General features: G+C 58.3%; 1 protein-coding gene across 10 annotated transcripts in view; it reads right to left on the reverse strand.

The window, feature by feature from the left end:
• SHANK2 (SH3 and multiple ankyrin repeat domains 2) overlaps positions 1-19,401 on the reverse strand; it is a 552,759-nt gene that overhangs the window by 278,376 nt on the left and 254,982 nt on the right. For all 10 annotated transcript variants that reach the window (XM_059932287.1, XM_059932286.1, XM_059932284.1 and 7 more), the window contains one exon: positions 6,198-6,513. In XM_059932287.1, the coding sequence (XP_059788270.1) occupies positions 6,198-6,513 (316 nt within the window). The remainder of the gene's footprint in view (positions 1-6,197; positions 6,514-19,401) is intronic.

The raw sequence follows: 19,401 nt of genomic DNA on the forward strand, positions 1-19,401 counted from the left end.
GTCCTTCCCTATACCTTCCAACACTTTGCTCCGGTCACACAGGACCCCTTGCCTCTCCCGGATGCCTGGCTGGCCCGTTTCTCCACCTCCGGAGCCCCCCTCCTCCGTGGGGGCCCCTCGTCTCCCCCAGGGAGGTCCGAGCCCTGATTTGTGTGAGCTCTGCCTCTGGGGGAGTCTCTTAGGGGCTCCCTGTCCTCGACCACATCACCCCCGGGGCTGACATGCTTCCCGCCCTCATTTCTGGGGTATTCGCCTCTGCACAGTGAGCGCCCATCACAGGCCAGTCATTCATGCGTTTACGCCACCAGCTGAGAGAGCAAACACTGAACGTCCCCGGTGCGGAAGGACAGAAAGTGACAGGCAAGGGCAGCCCGTGTGGTGCCCGGACCCGATTCCTCAGCAGGCCGGATGCACCTGCTGCCCCGGAGTGCCCCCTTCACCCGGCCCCGCCTACCCGCCAGGCGGCCAGCTCCTCATGGACCCCCTACTCCTGACGTCCGGGTGACATGCCATTAGCACCCGGGGTCGGGCAGCGGGCAGGGTGGCGGGGGGCAGCCCAACTCCACCCCTGCCCTGTCTGCTGACCCCCTCCCCCTTTCTGGGTCAGGACGGGCACATGGCGGGGAGCAACGCCGCAGTTCTCACCGAGGAAACCAGGTCCCTGTGCCGCTGGGGGAGCACAGCTCTGGCATCCTGGTCCCTGTGTCCCCACGAGGCGGGACAAGGGTGCGTGGAGGTGGACAGGCGCGAGCCAGAGGGACCCCACAGCGCCCTGTCACCCCCCGAGTCTGCCCAGATGGGGGCATATCCCCTGGAAGGGGTGTGCGGGGCGGGGTGGATTCCCACTGACCCAGACCCTTCGGGGACCCCCGCTCTGCCCATAGAGCCGAGTTCAGGGAAACGAAAGCAACTTGGTTGAGAGACAGACTTTGGGAGCCCTTCCAGCTCAGCCCCTGCCCACGGGGGAGGTGGGTGCGTAGGACACACAGCCAGCCAGCCTCCCTGCCTGAACTCAGCAGGCTTTTCTCTCTGCCGAGCCGAACCCACCCTGGAACCGCTCCTTTGATGGGAGGGTGGCCGGCACGCCCCCTGGTGCCGGTGAGGCCAGGGCAGCCCTCAGGACTAGCTGCCCGAGCTTTGCAGAAATACGTCAAGAGCTGGTCCCAACCTGGCGAGAACAGGGCAGCTGGGAGGGATCCTAGGAGGACCCGCACTCCTCTCCACACTCAGGCGGTGGGTGATGGGACCACCCAGCGAAACCCCTTCTCAGGCCGGTTCTTAGCAACGTGGACCAGCCATGCCAGTGGGCGCCACTAGAGGGCGACTCAGGCAGGCGCATGAAGAGCCTACAGGTGAGGCAGGGCACCGGGACGGGCTGCAGGCAGACGGGTTCCGGTCCGTTGTGGACCCTCTTCCCTCTTCTAATTTGCACTCAGGTTGGCTGGCTATCGAGGGCTGGCTCCACGTGGGAGGCTGCCCTGGCCCACAGCGCAGAGCCCAGGCCCGGGAGGAAGCTGCTCGGCCAGGGCTGGCAGGAGCCCAGGGATGGGTGTGCGGGGCTTGGGCGGCTGGGGAGGCCTCGGCCCCATCTCGTCAAGCCTACACCTGAGGGTTTGGCCCGAGGCCGGTTCTGGCCACGTGGAGGTGCCCATCACACTCCTGGCTGAGGCTTCTGGGGCCTCAGTGGGCGTTTACGGGCTCTGCCTGAGAGGGGGCGCTGAGCGGTCAGAATTCCCCGTGGGCAGCGAGAGGGGAAGGAGGGGGTGAGGTGGGGTGGGCAGCCGGGGGGAACCCCCGCCAGATGCTCAGGACGCTGGGACTCCCTCGACCTGGCTGACCTGACGCCCTCCACGTCCCCTGCCCCTTACTCTGCCCAAGCTGCAGCCGTCACCAGGATGACCTCCTCTGCAGCGGTCAGAGGGCCTTCCAAGATGCCCTTTACAATGATGACACTAAGGCAGCCAACACTTCTGTGGAACTTACACGGGTCTCAGCACGTGGCGGGTGCCACCTTCCGCATCACCCTCGTCCCAAACCTATTAGGCCCCTTTTACATATGAGAAAACGGAGGCACAGAATGGTTACGTGACTTGCCTCAAGTCACACAGCAGGTAGGAGGCAGAGCTGGGTGCAACTGGCGCTTTGGCAGCTACCCACTGAGACAGGATCCGCAGACAGAGGGGTGCGCGTGGAGCTGGGGCTCTCCCCTCCGTGACTGGGGAGTATCCCAACCCACCTCCGGGTTCTGTGATAACCAGAAAGCGCTCTGGGGGCACCTGGGCAGCCCCGAGGCTGGGAGCCGTGCCCTCCCTGCAAGGGTCCCCGTCTGTCCCAGGAAAGGGCTGGGCTCTGAGCTGTGAAGACAGAGACGGATGGAGGGTTCAGCTGCCTCCTGGGCCCCCACAAGGCCCAGGGGCTGTGCTGTGGTACCCTGAGCGCAGGCACCCCGTCACTGGGGCTGCGTGTACGGCCGTGTCCACGCCTGAGCACAGGTGTGAAAGCAGAGAGCCTGCGTGTGGCTCAAATGCCACCATTATCCTGGCGACCACGGGGAGCCAGGGTGCCTGGCAGGTCCCTTTTATGACACGGGAGTCTCGGGGGCAGAACCCCAGCAACTCAAGGGGCTCCTGTCAGGGCGTAGCTGCTGTCACTGATGAGTGAGCAGATCTTGAGCCAGGTGGGCTCCCCACCTGACAGGGCCAGGCTGGCTTCGAAGGGGTGGGGAGGGAAGGAGGCCGGGAAATGGCAGCGAAGGCAGGGCCGACAGTCAGGACCACACGGCAAGGTGGGTGCTGGCGGGGCCGGGACAGCTCTCCCTGATGGGGACAGGCAGCCGGACCGGTGTCGGCACTGAAAGTCCCATATCCGGGGCGAAGCACAGCCCGGGTGACAGGGAACGGGTCTGGCCATACGCCCGGCCTGGGGCTGGACACAGATTTGAGCTGCATCTCAGGGTCACCATGCACCGAGCACTTATTACATATGAGGACCGCCATGAAGCCACTCGTTCAGTCTAGAGAGCCACCAGGGAGCTGTTTCTTTATGATCCTCATGTTATAGTCACCAAAGGCGAAGCACAAAGCGTTAAGTGGCCCAGGAGGAGTCCAGGTGTGTGCTCGGGAAGCCCCGGCAGCAAGCACTCAGGACAGGCTGGAGCTGTGACCGTCTCACACACACGCACACCACACACACACGTGCACACCCAGACACGAGTGCACACACACAGATGCACATACAGACACACAAGTCCATGCATACAGGCACACCATCACACACGAACACACACAAGTGCACACACACACGCACACACCCAGACACACAAATGCACGTGCACACACATGCGTGCATATCCGGACACACGTGCACACATGGACGTGCAAGTGCACACACACAGGCACACAAATCCATGCATACACACACACCATCACACAAATGCACACACACACACACAAGCACAAATACACACACGGACACAAAGACACACGGACGCACAAGTGTGCACACACACACACCCCCCCCACAGGACATCAGGGACAATCAGACGGGGTCCCTGCAACACGCCAGCTGCTGTCCTCTCTGCACAGCAATATTTCATTTGCAGCTTTTGCAAGTCCCTGGCCACCCTGCCTTCGGTATCTTATTAGATTTTGTACTGGAGGAAGGGGACACACTCTCTTCAAAATTATAGTCATAATTCCAGCTAACGGTGTGAAGTGGAATTTGAGGCCTCGGGGGAACCCTTTAGTTTAGCTTTACGCCGCTCGGCAGCACCTGGGACTTCTCCCTTGGGGTGACTCAGAGAGAGAATCTAGACCAGAGAAAGGATGGGCTCTCGGGTGTGAGAACGAGACTCCAGGGGGGAAGCGCGGATGGGCTCCAGCGCCGATGTGGGCCTCGGGGCGCTGGCACCGAGAAGGGGCCAGGAGACCGGGGTCGCCACAGGCCCGCTCTCCCCACGCCCTCACGGCTGCAGCCCGGACACCTGGCCTGCTGCCCCCGGTCACAGCACTCGGCCCTCTCCCAGGACCACGTGAAGCACTGAGCCCCCCACCCGGTCTGAGCCCGGCTGCCTCCCTGACATCCCCGATCGGAGCTGGGGGGCATGGCATTGGGAGTGACCACGGCTGGCCAGACTCACCGCAGGCAGGCGTGGTGAGCCCAAGTGAACGGGGCACGGTGGGATGGGGAACCGGGTCACCAGGCAGAAGGCCGGACCAAAGGGGGCATTCAACCCTCACCAGAAACACCACGCCGGGCAGGACACACCGGTGTGCTGGCTCTCCCTGGGCCACCACGGGTGAGGACAGAGTTCAAGGAGGACAACCCTCCTGACCTGCCCCAGCTACATGACCCGGCCTCAGTGCTCTCATCTGGGAAATGGGAGGCTGCAGGGTCCTCTGTGGGGAACGAGCCAGGTGGGCTGAGGTGCACGGAGCAGTGCGTGGGTCCACGTGAGATTGCAGAGGCGGTGACGGGGTCGGAAAGGGTCACTGCTTTGGCTGCTTCAACCAGCACTGAGGCCCCAGTAACGAGCCCACCCCCAGGGAGTCTCATCCTGGCCTGACAAACTCTGAAGGCCACGTGAGGAGGTGGATAGTGTGCCCGGGAGCTGGAGCTCTGGGTGGGAATGCAGCCCCCCTGACCACTGGGGAGACAGGGCAATCAGGGGAGTGCCCGCGGCCCGAGTGAGACGCCCGAGGGGGGTCCACGCTCTGGCCTACGCTGGCCTTGTCTCCTCGTCTGGAAAGAGGACGGAATGGGGTTCCCGCCCCCTGGGCTGCTTCAGAGTCTTCCGAGACACTCCCCCTGCCCCTGCCTCACGGGCAGACACAAGAGGACCAGCCGGGGCTGTTATTGAGTCTGGTGGAGGGGTCGTCAGGCTCCAGCACTTGGACGTGGCCCCCTCGGAGCCTCACCTGTGCCAGGGTTTCTGGTGGCTACGAACGTGAGGGCTCATTCTGGCTAAGGTGCGTTGACAGTAACCATGGCCCCTGGAGGAACAACCTAAATATCTATCGACAGATGCATGGATAAAGAAGATGTGGTATACACACAATGGAATATTACTCAGCCATAAAAAAGAATGAAATAATGCCATCTGCAGCTACACGGATGGGCCTAGAGATGATCATACTAAGTGAAATCAGTCAGAGAGAGAAAGACGGATACTGTATGTTATCATTGATATGTGGGATAAGATGTGGTATACACACAATGGAATATTACTCAGCCATAAAAAAGAATGAAATAATGCCATCTGCAGCTACACGGATGGGCCTAGAGATGATCATACTAAGTGAAATCAGTCAGAGAGAGAAAGACGGATACTGTATGTTATCATTGATATGTGGGATAAGATGTGGTATACATACAATGGAATATTACTCAGCCATAAAAAAGAATGAAATCATGCCATTTGCAGCTACATGGATGGACCTAGAGATGGTCACACTAAGTGAAATCAGTCAGAGAGAGAAAGACGGATACTGTATGTTATCATTTATATGTGGGATCTGAAATATGGCACAAACGAACCTATCTGTGAAGCAGAAACAGACTCATGGACATAGAGAACAGACTTGTGGTTGACGAGGGGGAGAGGGGTGGGGGAGGGAAGGACTGGGAGTTTGGGGTCAGCAGATGCAAACTATTATACATAGGACGGATGAACAACAAGGTCCTCCTATATAGCACAGGGAACTGTATCTAATCCCTTGGGATAAACCATAATGGAAAAGAGCATGCAAAAAGAATATATACATGTACAACTGAGTCGCTCTGTGGCACAGCAGAAATTAATACAACATTGTAAATCAACTGTACGTCAATAAAACAAAGAAACAAAGAAAAAAGTGTCCCCTGGAGGAGCCCTCAGCCCAGGGCAGGCTGGTGCCCTTAGCTCCCTGTCTGTCCACACTTCACTGTTGAGACCCAGCAGCCAATGCACAGGGAAAGGAGACGGGCTCCAAACACCAGCAGCAGCCCAGGCCACCCCGGCTGCTCTCGGGTGATGGTCTGAGCCAGGGCAGTTGGCAGAATTTTGGTTTTCAAGTGTTCTTAACATCCGGGTTGGAATAGAACGGGTGTTCTGCTCAACCTCTGGCCCCGCCCTGAGTTCTAGAATCCAGGGCCTCCGAGCAAGGAGGTCTCCCTCTCCCCGGTCCCCACGGGAGCCCACCCACCCGGCCGCTCCTTACCCGACGTGCCAGGGCTGCCAGGGCCTCTTGCCATCCTCGCCGGCGCCGCCCAGCCTGTTGAGCGAGGGGGATCGGCTGCGGGGCCCGGGGACGTAGCTCCCGAGGGTCTTCCCAGCCCCGTCGGGCCTGCTGGACATCTGCTGCGGCAGCTGGGGCGAGAGGCTGCGGTGGGGGCTGGCCGAGCGGACGGCCCAGTCAGGCGCGCTGGCATGGAGGTTGTTGTCGCTGTTGGAGCGCAGCAGGACCCGGGGGGCGGCCAGCGTGCTGGGGAGCTGTCGCCTGCGGTTGGAGTACGCTGGGGCCTCTCGGAAGGGCACTGCGTCGGAGAGAGCGCGAGAGGCGGGTGAGGGCACGCCCGGCACCGTCATCGAGGACCCCAGCCACCAAGGACACGGACACTGTTGAGTTCTGCACCGATCCCCCCATGGGACCCCGCCACGTGCAGAACTCACCCCGACACAGGAGCAGAGACGGGTGGAGACCAAGAGAGGCTTCCTTCCACGGAGGCTCAAGCCAGCACTTGAGATGGAAGGGACACAGGGTCCGACTTCCATCCGGGCGCCCAGGCCCTCAACAGCCCAGAGACCGTGTAAGGACGGGCCGCCCCGTCGCACATGACAGTCAGGACCCTGAGGCAGCCATGGAGTTCCTCCTCGCCACGACCTGAACTGAGCCCCTGTGTGCGCTGGATGGTGTCCCCCCGCCAAACCCCTGTATGGCAGTCCTAACCCCTGGGACCTCAAAATGTGCCTGTATTTGGAGATGGGGGTCTTTAAAGAGGTGATGAAGGTAAAATGAGGTCACTAGGGTGGGTTCTAATCCCACAGGACTGGTGTTCTTATAAGAAGAGGAGGTCAGGACACAGACACACACAGAGGGACGACCCCATGAGGACACAGGGAGAAGACGGCCATCTACACGCTGAGGAGAGAGGCCTCAGGAGGGACCAGCCCTGCCCACACCTGGATCTCAGATTCCAGCCTCCAGGACTGGAGACAGGGATTGTCTGCGGTTTGAGCCGCCCAGACGCCCACAGCCCCCAGCTCTACTGGTGGGCATCAGTCTGCCCCAACCCCCACTGTGCTCCTTTCTCTACCCATCAAACCAGGGCCCGGCTGCGTGAGACAGGAGGGGGTTGACAAGCCTCACCATGCTTCTTACAAAGTTCTAGACCAGAGGCAAGGCCCTCACTCTGTGAGATCAGTACACCCAGGGACTTGGAATGAGGACACTGCCCGCGGGAACCGTGAGGGCCGGAATCCACACGGCCGGTGCCCTGGGCCAGAAACAGAAAGTGTCCTTTCCAAGAAGAGGCGTCTAAAGAAATGTAAGCCTCTGGGTTGCAAGGGAAGCGACACGCCAATTCCGGCAGCAAAGGACACGGACCTCCTTCGAGCTGGCTGCCCCAGGCCGAGGCCCAATACACGAGGTTGTGCACACTTTGGCCAGAAGCCTGGGCTGCCAGTCTGCAAACCCGACCACAGGGCCACAGGAAACACACACCCTCCGGGAGGGCTGATCTGGACCTGGGGAAGCCAGCATCTCAGAGAACGGCACCAGCAGTTCAGGACGGAGTCCTGCACGATCCACCACCCCAGCTGCCCAAAGTCAGAGGTGGTGAAGTTCGTCATGGAAACCAAGTATAGCAGCCCCCTGCTGCCAGCCCACTCCCATGCTGGAGGGCAGGGCTGACGGGGACAGAGGTGGTGCTGACAGAGCTCACGGGGGACAGAGGTGGTGCTGGCAGAGCTCACGGGGGACAGAGATGGTGCTGGCAGAGCTCACGGGGGACAGAGATGGTGCTGGCAGGGCTCACAGGGGACAGAGATGGTGCTGGCAGGGCTCATGGGGGACAGAGGTGGTGCTGGCAGAGCTCATGGGGACAGAGGTGGTGCTGGCAGGGCTCATAGGGGACAGAGGTGGTGCTGGCAGGGCTCACAGGGGACAGAGATGGTGCTGGCAGGGCTCACGGGGGACAGAGGTGGTGCTGGCAGAGCTCACGGGGACAGAGATGGTGCTGGCAGGGCTCACGGGAACAGAGATGGTGCTGGCAGAGTGCACTGGGAAAGAGGTGGTGCTGGCAGGGCTCACGGGGGACAGAGGTGGTGCTGGCAGGGCTCACGGGGGACAGAGGTGGTGCTGGCAGGGCTCACGGGGGACAGAGGTGGTGCTGGCAGGGCTCACGGGGGACAGAGGTGGTGCTGGCAGGGCTCACGGGGGACAGAGGTGGTGCTGGCAGGGCTCACGGGGGACAGAGGTGGTGCTGGCAGGGCTCACGGGGGACAGAGGTGGTGCTGGCAGGGCTCACGGGGGACAGAGGTGGTGCTGGCAGAGCTCATGGGGGACAGAGGTGGTGCTGGCAGGGCTCATGGGGGACAGAGGTGGTGCTGGCAGGGCTCATGGGGGACAGAGGTGGTGCTGGCAGAGCTCCACTGAGACAGCTGTGACCAAGAGCACCCCTTTGCCACCTCCCTGGGATGCAGGGCGTCCTGGGAAAGCAGAGATGCGGCCAACCCAGGGAAGCCACACAGAAATGTCACATGGCTTCCCGAGGACGCGCACTCAGAATCCACATCTGGCTCCTACAGTCGTGAGAACTTGGAAATGAGCCACCGGCGAGGTCACGCTCTTTCCAGCCGCACCCTCATGCCAACCTGCTTCCTCTGAAGGCTGTCTGTCAGGGCAAGAGACACTATCACTTGCATCCTCAAAGCAAAGGAACTCTTCAAAGCCTGGTGGGGAGGGAGATGGAGTAGGAAAGGCGTGCTCCGTGGACCCCTGTCTCCAGGGCCCAAGAGGCTGCCTTCTCCAGGGGTCGGCCCACCGAGGAATCAGCCCAGACCTTACCCCACCTCCTAGTAAAATCTCAATTTTGGGAAAAGTGCCGGGTTTGTGTTTGCTGGTCACCAGGGAGAACCTCATCCATGTCACTCCCTCTGTCAGTGTCGGATGGAGGCCAGAAGACTTCTGGAACGACAGAGGGTGATCTGAGCCCCGCCCGGCAGAGGAGTGGGAGGGGGAGAAGACCTTGCAAAGGACGGCGGTTCCAGGATCTCCGAGAGCAGTGAAGCTCTCCATTCACACAGCCCGCTGGCTGCAGGACCACAGCACCAGGAGGAAGCCAGCCTCTCAGGCAGATGCTTGGGATACAGCCCCCTCGGCTTCCTGGCTCATTCTCCGCGCCCCCCACCCGAGGACAGGCCCGGGGGACCGGGGGGAGGGGGGAGGGGGTCACGCCAGCTCAAAGGGGACACCCCGAGACCAGGAAACGCCCACACTCCATGACACGAACTTGGGCCAAGCCTCCCAGCTTCCCTGACCCTACGGCCAATTCTATTTTTCTGACCAATGTAACTGGGTACGTACAGTACTAACGCCCTTGACAGAAAGTGATGGAACTTGGGGGGGGAGTCCTGCCAATGGCTAAGAAAGACTTACAAGGGAAGAAAAATCGAGGGAAGAAGAGAACAGAATGAACAGAAAACCATACCCCCAACTGAAACACTCATGCTGTGCACAGATTACAAAGATCAAAGTCCCGGAAGGTGAATCTGGGTTCATCATGTAAGCAAACGAGCACAGACAAAGTCTGTTTTTTCTAAACATTCCCGAGAACCAGGTGGAAGAGGTCTTTCTGAGAATGGTGACAATTCACATGGGGCAGCTGCCCTTGGAAGATTAAGGGATAAAAGAGCTGGGACTTTTGCAAATACATTCTGCCCTGAGGAGCCATCGAGTTGCTCGGATAGAATCGCCTAGGTGACATCAGGGTGAACATTCTAATGAAAATTATCTCGCTTAATTATCAAGATTCACATTAAATTTGTTTCCTGTGCGGTGTAATTGGAAATTTCTTCCATGTTTATTTTATGGCTTGGGCTGGGAAATATCTTCCTAATCCCTCTAAACTCATGTCTTCATAAACCTCCTGATTTCATAAAACAAGAGCTCCCTGTCTGACAAACTAACTGGAACCAGCCGTGGAAATGTTGGGGGTTTTTGTGTGAAAAGGGTTAGAAATAACTCTTTTCCTGTCTGAAAATAATTAATATTCCACCCAACTGTTTCCTTCTTTCAGGCAATCTGCAAACTCTAAGTGGGTGGATATTTTCTTAGCTGTCTTCCATGCATTTACTTATACGTTTCTTTTCCACAATACAAATCACACAAGGTATGCAAAAAGCAGATGCACTTTTAAAGTCTACCGCGTTGCATTTCCCATCCGCTCCCTGAAACTGCAACCCCGGGGGCGGCCAAGGACAGCCGAGCGGTGGTTTTGAAAGCGTCCACCCGGCCGGGGCGGCCAGCAGTGTCCTGACCTTCCTTACTCCTGCCCAAGTGCTCAATATCCTCCAGGTAGCGGACAGACTAGAGTCAAACTTCCTATTTTCCCCAGGACTTAGTTCCTAAACTGCCCTCTGGAAGCACCAGGATGCACATGCCACAATTCTGCAAAGGGGCTGGAGACTTAGGGAAAAAAAAAAAACCAGCAAAAAAACCCCGGCACCTTCAAGTGGGTTAAAATTCCAGACCAACTGCAACAAAGCCCTATCGCCCACCAGAGGTGATTATTCCCTTCCATGACGGGAATGAACAACCAGCAATTTTAGGAGGAACGGGAGGCCCCAGCTTCCCCGGAGAATCAGTAAGAAACGGCTCATTCCCGTGCACCACACACCCTACATCTCGTTCCTTACCTTCCTTCTTGGTGAAGGCATTTAACAAAGACTTCATTTTCCCTCCGACTTCGGCAGTGGTCCGCTCATTATATAACCTTCTCGGATGGGAGGAAGGGGAGGAGGGCTGCCGGGCCCCTGGGCTCCGGAGCGGCTTGGACCCGGGGAGCGGTGGCGGGCCTCTGGGCACTGCCGGCTCCCGAGCACAGCTGGGCAGGCCAGACCCAGCATGCTGGTGACAAAGCCCACCCCATATTCTGCCTGTCAGCTGGGAGCCAACTGTGCGTAGACTGGGGCTTCTCTCAAAGCCCGCGGCCGCTCCCCGCGCCCGTCATGTGAGCGGTGCTACCCTGCTTTTGTGATCAGTGCCTCGGGGAGGAGGGTCAGCAGCGCACGCGGAAGGCATCGGTGAGCCGGAGCCCCCCCCCCCCCACCCCCGTGACGATCCAAGGACCCTCCGGCTGGGGCTCCGGCCACTCCCGCTCAGAGGCGCCCGGGGCTATACAGCATGCACAGTGCTTCGCTGATTTTCATTTTAAAGAAGAAGCCAAGTGCTCTCGAATGCCGTTTGTCCGCCAGCTGATGTGGGGAGCCAGTCGAGGAGATAAAACATCCCGGTTCCAGATAAGCCGCGCGCCAGACCCGTGTTAACTGGGCGGCCGGTGCCAGCCCTCTGGAATTTCTGAACATGACCCAGATTTCCGCTGGCAAGAATCACACACAAGGACCCATTACTTCTCTGGCTCCCCGCCCCTCCCCCTTGGAGGTAATGACCCTGGAGAAAACAGGATTTCCACCCTCCCTCTTTTTTTTTGAAACAAAAGAGAGATAAAACAAACTGCAGCCCAGCCACGGCTTGCCCTAATTCCAGGCAGTTGATAAAAATGAGCGTTTTCAGAGCCACGTTGCACATTTCTTACAGAAGTCCGGGAGACACAGGGAGAGGCGACAGGGAGAAAGTTCTGCCCTGCAGGAAACACAAAGGCAGGGGCCGTGGCTGGCGAGCCCCACGGCAGGTGGAACGGGGTTATTTCTACACAAGGAGAAAGGTCTTTCCGAAAACTAAACGGAGCATCCCGGGGAGCGGGCTCTGCCACCCGACGCATCTGCTGCTGGGGCTGTAATTAAGTGTGTGTTTTTTCGGTTGCTAAGAGAACTGCTTCTGAAATTCGAAAAAAAAAAAAAAAAAAAAGAGCGAGCGAGAGAGAGAAAGATGGGATGAGATGAGGAAAAGCAACGGGAGCCTGTAAGTTGAATTCCATATGGTCGACATGCTTTGTGTCAACAAAAATGGCAGCGTAAGAAGCTCTGGGAGCATCTCCTCACGGGATGCCCAGGCTGGAGGGACGTCTCACCAAAAGGTCTCTCCAGGGTGGCGAGAATGGAGACTGGGTGCCCTGTACCAGCCGAGCATTTGAGCACCGTCCTCCTTGCACTCCCACGACTCCCCATCACACAGCCCGGAGCTGCCTTCAAACCCCGCCCCAGGTGACCCTCCCCCGCCATGCCAGAGCCCAGGCCATTTCTGGGACCTGCCCCAGGAGACATTCGGCTGCTGGTGCAGTTTATCAACAAAGACCCCACGACCTGCCCCTCACCACTCACGTCCCTGAGGGACAGAGGTGGCGCTGGCACAGCTGGATGTCCTTGGACCTTGGTGCAAGGCTGAAAAGCTTCCAGGAGCATCTCTCTCGGATGCAGAAAGTGTCACCAACAAGGACACAGCTGCTTCCATTTGGGGAGCCTGCAGCTCTGCCACCGGGTTTATTCGCCAGGGGTCTTCAAGGTGGGGATGTCTAGCTTATTGGGGGTGTGTTGGCCGTCTGCCCCGGCTGGGACAAGATGCCACAGTGACGGTGAAACTAGGGACGTCCCCCGGAGGCCGGGGCGCTGCCGTGTGGGTCCCGAGCACTCGCCCCGCCCAGGAAACCCTCTGGGGAGTGGGCGGCTCTGTGGTGCTCAGCCCTCCCTCCATCTGCTAGTGATCGATGCTGTCCCAAAGCGTGGGCCTCCTCCCGCACCAAGTCCCCGCGACAATCTTTGTTCTGGCGCTGCCACCTTTGCTGTCAGCAGAGAGTGCCTGTGTTCCGGGGTTGATGGGCGGCGACCCCGCCGAAGGCCAGAGGTGCCGGGCCATCGCCGGCTCCCCCTCTGTGGACCTGGGGTGGAGCCCTTGCCCCCGCGCTGGGAGCAGAACCCGAGATGCCCAAAGAGCATTTACACGTGGCCCAGGTGGGACAGCCCCCGGCCCGCTGCCCCGTCACTGTGTTCGGAGTGACCTTCATGGTGCGTTTGTCCACAAGTAGGAGCAGAGTCTGGAAACCATGGGGCCCTCCCGGCTGCCCACCCGAGAGGTGAGCCTTGCTGAGACAGACCCTGTAACCAGGAAACAGGCTGGGTGGCCAAGGGCAGAGAGGCAGGCGGGGCTCTCCATCACCCCTCACCCCCCGCCCAGGGTCCACGTCCCATCGCACGTGAGGACCCGAGCTGGGCAGGCCCAGGGGATGCAGCAGTGGTCAGGACAGAGAAGATTCTGGCTCCCTCCCAGCCTGCATGAGGGGCGGGGTGGGGGCATAAGAGCAGACTTTGGACATAACAGAATTTGAGGAACCCCAGGAAACACCCCTTAGCCAAAGGATTCCCATTCCAGACACCTTCAGTTCTTCTAATAAGCAGACAACTCTTCCAATCACCCTTCCAGGAATCTGAGCACACAATTCACCAAGACTAGGAGCCAGAGCTTAGGTTCATGTGCAGACCTACTGTGTGCCCGGCCCCGCTGACCAGGCTTTGCCCCACAGAAATCCTGCCGGGGTTTGGGGAGGAGGTGGTCCGTTCCTGACTTCACCCACCTCGCCCATGTAAAACCTCCTCGCCACTGGCAGGCATGCTCTCCTTGAATACTTCCAGCAACAGGGAGCTCACTACCTGTGTGCTGGCTCTGCACGCATGTGCACCAGTCTCCTTTCCTGTCACACAGACAACACGCCCGCACCTGCCACATACTAATTGGATGGGAAAGCTGAGGCATTCGAAGCACAGGCTTCATCCCAACAAATAAAGTAGGTTTGGAGGTGTCGGAGCCCAGCCCAAAGATGGCTAAGCTTTCCTCCCATCAACTCCTAGACCCTTTCTTCCTACACGGGGTCCTTCACGGAGCATCCAAAGTGACTATCAGAGGCTGTGCTGGTCACATTCCTGCGGACTGAGGTTTGGTTTCAAATGGATTTCATTCCAAACGAGGGGGAGGAGGGAGAAGAAGAATTCTGGGTCCGAGCTGGGCTGGGGTGAGGCGGGTGGCAGGTGGCAGGGGGTGGGGACCGGGACGCTACCTGGTGAATCTGTCCACCTGCTCACCCACCCACCCACCTCAAAGGATAAGTGAGCATCTTTTGAGTTGGGGCCTGTTTGAAAGACATAAAGGCAGGAGGAGGGATTAGATGGAGGCCCCCCAAATCAGATAGCTTCCAGGAAGGAAGAAGGTCACCCCAGAATGAACCCCAAGCTGTCAGCCTTCTGGCCTGGCCCTTTAGCATCACCTCAGCCCCACCCAGCCTGAGTCCAGTGCCAGGCCCTCGGCAAGAAGTAATAAATAAACGAAGCGCGACACGGCCCCGCCCTCCCGTCCACCCCATGCCCCCCCTACCCCGACCTGCACAGCTTTGGCCTCTGTGCCCCATGCCCCCCCTCGCTCTGACCGCCTCCCAAACCCTCGCTGTCTAAGCCCTTCATCTGCCACGTCTTTTGACAACTGCCTGATAACAGGCTGAAAATAATTTCATTTTTTCTATAAAAAAGGCTCTTCGCACCTCAGAACATTTCAAGACGCTCTGAAGTCCTGGCAGGGAGGAAGCGCCAGGTGTTATAAACAAGCCTGGTGAGAGTCTGCGGGGCCGGTGGGTCTCAGGAACGTCGCCTGCTCGGCGTGGACAATCAGCCCACCTCTGCCCGCCGTGCCAGCCGGCGGGGAAAGAGCCCGATGAGGGGAAGTGGGCCAGCGTCTGATTTAGGGGCCGGCTCTGTGTCTTACTGCTTGGCGGCCATGGGCTGGTCAGGCACCCTGGCCCTCGGATTCCCCATCTGTAAGGCAGGAATAACCCAACGCATTCCCAGTGTTGGCTGTGGGATCGCATAAGTCGTGTTTAGAGCACAAAAAGGGGGAGGTCAGCCTTCTGGGGTCGAGTCCCAGCCCCTTTACCTCCCAGCTCTGTGACCCGGGAAAGCCACGATAAATCTCCGTACATTCATTTCCTCTTCTATCAGTGAGGATGTGAATGGTGTCGCCACATAGGAGGTGAGGATCGAATCAATACCTGTACCAGTGCCTGGACTTGAAGGTTGCCATGGCTAAATGTGCAACTGCTGAATAAATACATTTAACTAAAAAAAAAAAAATCTGTGAGTGAATACCAAGTCAATCTACCCGGCCCCCACCCTGCCCCTGTGTCTGTGATAAGCCCTCCGAGGTCCTTCAGAATGCACTTACATGGCCTCTTTGGGTGCCGCCTCCTCCAGGAAGTCTCCCGGATGGATCCAGTTACTGGAGAGACCCCCACCCCCACCCCACCCCACCCAGGGCCGCCAGGCCAGCAGTCCACCCTGGGGACTTTCCCGGCTCCAGGGAACATCAAGCTTCCTGAAGCCAGGTCTAGGGTCCAGCTCCCCTATTGTCCTGCAAACAGGGTGTGCTCCCACTGCTGTGGACGTGAGTGAATGAATGAACCGGAAAAGAGGGAGGTGGCGAGTCCAGCTTCTACTTTGTTCTGAGTGTCCCCAGGCCCTTCTCCAGGCCCACCAAGCTGGTCTCCTTGGTTGTACTGAAATCGCCTCCCTTCTCTGCCCCATCCTACCTCCATCCGCCCCCATGTCCGCCCAGGCCCTGCCTGATCCTCGGAGGCCCAGCTGCCCTGCTGGGCACCAGAGAAGGAACGGCCCTGCAGGGCTCCCGCCCGGTCCCCACGGGCAGGCGCGCTGGACATCGGTCAGGCCAGTGTCCTCAGTGTCCTTGCTGTGTCTGCAGAGTCCCCACCCCCCGTCCTGCCTGTCTGGGGGTCGGGGGAGCTGGGGCTCATTCTTTCAGCTTTTGCGCTGCTGCCGGGGCTCCCGGCGACCCGAGGCACGGCCAAGGCTCTGGTTCAGGAGGAGCAACGCCACGGGGCCAGTGGGCGTGGACCCGGCTCAGGGCGGCGCCGGCTCCGTGCAGCAGCCACACGTGGGCTGGTTACCAGGCTGGCCACACAGCTCCCAAGCCTGGCTCTCTGGCCCCCTTGGCACGCTGAGAGCCACCAAAATCCTTTGGGACCTTCCTTTTCTTCATCAGCAGCCAGAGGGATCTCTTCAATAAGACCCTGGCTGACCAGCTGGCGGGGCTGGGGCTGGGGTTGGGGCTGGGATGTGAATGTCTCCAAGGCCCTGAAATCCCAGAGATAGTGGCTGTTTCCCTTCTCTTTCCAAGCAGCCTGGGGATTCACTCAGGCCCCGCCTCCTGTTTGTGGGGGTGGGTGGAGAAGGGAGAGCTGGCTGGGATGGAGACAGGGGCTGGGTAAGCAGGAGAGTCCCTGAGTCTATCTCTGCCTTAATGCAAACTTGCGGAGGCGGCTATAGCCTCTCGACAGACAGGAGTCCCATGGGGAACTGGAAAGAGGAAACGAAACTCCAGAGGGTCTCAGTGGCCCACCAGCCCCGCCCTCCACTTTATCTTACAGAAGCAAAAACCAATTGCTGAAAAGGAAACTGTGTGTGCGAGAGCCTCGCCCAGCTCACCAAGCCAGGACCAGGGAGGCAGCAGGTCCTGGGGGGCTGTGGGCTAGACCCGGATTCTTCCTGCCTACTCCCCATCTGATCCAAAATAGCAGACCTTGCTTCCTTTCTGCGTTGCTTTAGATAACTGCAATTTTAATATTAGTAGGCAACATTTCCCCATCTCACAATAATTGTTAAATGAATCATACTTTTATAAATAACAGGAGATATAAAAAGGCGTCTCAGCAATAATGCGGGGTTATCTTTGAACAAAGATGTAGGTGTCTGCAGGATTTGTAACGTTCCCGTCAGCTGGGGCCACAGAGGGAAGCTTTGCTCCTGGAGGACCCATTGAGGCCCCTGGATAATCGGGTAAACGGCACCGATGAGGGGGCTTCAGAACACCCCCCGGGGTGGGGGTCTCTCCCCAGGGCGGTCAGGCTCCCTGCTGATGGTAGCAGGAGTCGGGGGCTCCGGCAGGGGCTACCCACCAGTCCTGACGCAGTGCTTTAGAGTCAAGACCAAGGTCAGAGCAGAGACAGGGAGAGGGGCTTTGGAGGGTTGAACTGGGGCTGACCACACAGAGGATGAGGGTCCCCAAGGTGCATTCTGGAAGGACCGCAGACTCCAAACCCTGCCTTTGCCCCTCCCTCCGTGCAGCTTCAGCCTGTGCCCCGGAGTCCCGCAGAGACACTGCATGCCGGGCAAACGCTCTCCCCTGGTGGGGTGGGGCAAGTGGCAGCGCTGTGGCTTAATAAAGAAAGCAAGAGCCACCCTGGGTGGCCCTTCTGAGAGCCCAGCGATGGAGGACATCTGGACTTCCCACAGGGGAAACTGAGGCTCAGGGCGCTGAGACAAGTCACCAGTGCCCACCCTGTCCAACGGCTCAACGGAACCGCCCTCAACCCCCAAGGCCAGACATGGACACCTCTTCCGGAAGCCTTCTGGGTGCCTGGACACTGGGGACTGCACTGCAGGTGCCAGGACCCCACAGAGTGAACCTCTGTAGCCACGGACGCCCACATGTCTCAGGACACACAGAGTGATTTGTGGAAAGGCAGCCCCTGAGCTGGCTGGAGGGTAGCTAGAGTGACCGCGTGCTAGAGACAGAAGGTTATCTCCCCCAAATTCATAGGCTGAAGCCCTGACTCCCAGTGGGATGGTATTGGGAGGTGGGGCCTTTGGGAGGTGATTAGGTCATGAGGGTGGGGCCCCATGATGGGATTAGTGCCCTTATAAGAAGAGGCAGGGAGAGACATCTCTCTCTGCCACATGAGGACACAGAGAGAAGGCACCATCTGCAAACCAGGAGGCGGGGCCTCACTGGGACCTGAACTGGTAGACACCTTGATCTTGGACGTCCAGCCTCCAGGACTGTGAGAGATCAATGTCTGTTGTTTAACGTGCCCTGTCTGTGGTGTTTTGTTAGAGCTGCCTGAACTTCAAAGACACCACATGTGGCAGGCTGTGTCCCTTACAGGCCCCCAGGGCTCCTCATGCCATCACCTCCACTACCCCAGCTCCTCCACACCGCCCCTCCCCCACAGGCCCCTGCCAGCCCCTCTCGGTGCCCTGAACACCCCTCTGGGCCTCACCTCTGCTGTGCCCCCCACATGGACTCCTTTACCCTCCCCTCGAGCTGGCTTCTCTAACTCCCATCCTTCAGCACTCACTCTCGAGGTCGCCTCATCCCAGAGGTGTTCCTTGACCATTCTTTCCAAAAAGGCAACCCTCTTATTCTCTCTCTTAGCCCCTTGTTACTTTTCCTTCGTTGCACTTCTCAAAAACTGAAATCACACCATTTGTGAGTTTGCTTATATTATCGTATTTTATCCATAGGGACTGCGTCTGTCTTATTCACCACTTCATCACCAGAACACAGCTCAGCCTCCCACAAGATAGCTGTGCTTTTCTACCTTGATTCGACAAATGAATAAATGAAAGAATGGCACTTTCCTACCTCACATCCTGGACTTTGTCATTGAGGCTTTCACTGTGTTTGTCTCACTACATGAAATATCTGTTTCTACAACTCTTCCCACCATGAACACCTCCACCCCACAGCTGGAACCTTCTGGAAGGCATGGGTGGGGGAGGGGCTTTACACAGGATACAACGCAAGACCTGGCACCAAGTGGGAGCTTATAAATACATGTGCCAGTTATTTTAGGTCCTTGTCTGCCTATTAACATCTGGGTTGTCTCTGGGTCTGCTTCTGTTAATTGAGGTTTCCTTTGATTACATGTCACGCTTTCCTGCTTCTTTGCTTGTCTAGTCATTTTTGATTCTATATCAGCCATTGTGTTTGATAAGTTGTAGAGACTCTGGGTCTTGTTATCTTCCTCTGAAGAGTGTTGCGTTCCTCTGGCAGGGAGTAAAATTATCAGCAGAACACTTTGTCCTGTGAAAGCATGGCTTTTAGGCTTTTTGGGGAAATCTCTGTTGGTGTGGTCCTTATGGGATGTCCTGACTTCTGGGGCCCTTCTTGGGCTCTGGCAGAAACAAACTCCTCAGATGAGACAGAACTCAACTCCACATTGTCTCCCCTTGGCTCGTTGAGCTTTAAGCTACTGTGTTCCACTGGGACCCCTGGACTCTCATTTTGCACATGACAGTTCAGAAGTCAGTCAAGGATTTGAGGGGGATTTATGTGCAGATTTGGGGGCTATCCACTTTCCAGCATCCCCCCCCCCGCCCCCCCATTTCCAGCCACTCAGGTGGCCCTCACCCTGACCTCCAACAGCTGGATCCTCAACCCAGAGAAACTCACTTTCTATCAGGGAACC

This window comes from Balaenoptera ricei, chromosome 8 (genome assembly GCF_028023285.1).
Source record: "Balaenoptera ricei isolate mBalRic1 chromosome 8, mBalRic1.hap2, whole genome shotgun sequence".
In the NCBI taxonomy this organism is placed as follows: domain Eukaryota; kingdom Metazoa; phylum Chordata; class Mammalia; order Artiodactyla; family Balaenopteridae; genus Balaenoptera; species Balaenoptera ricei.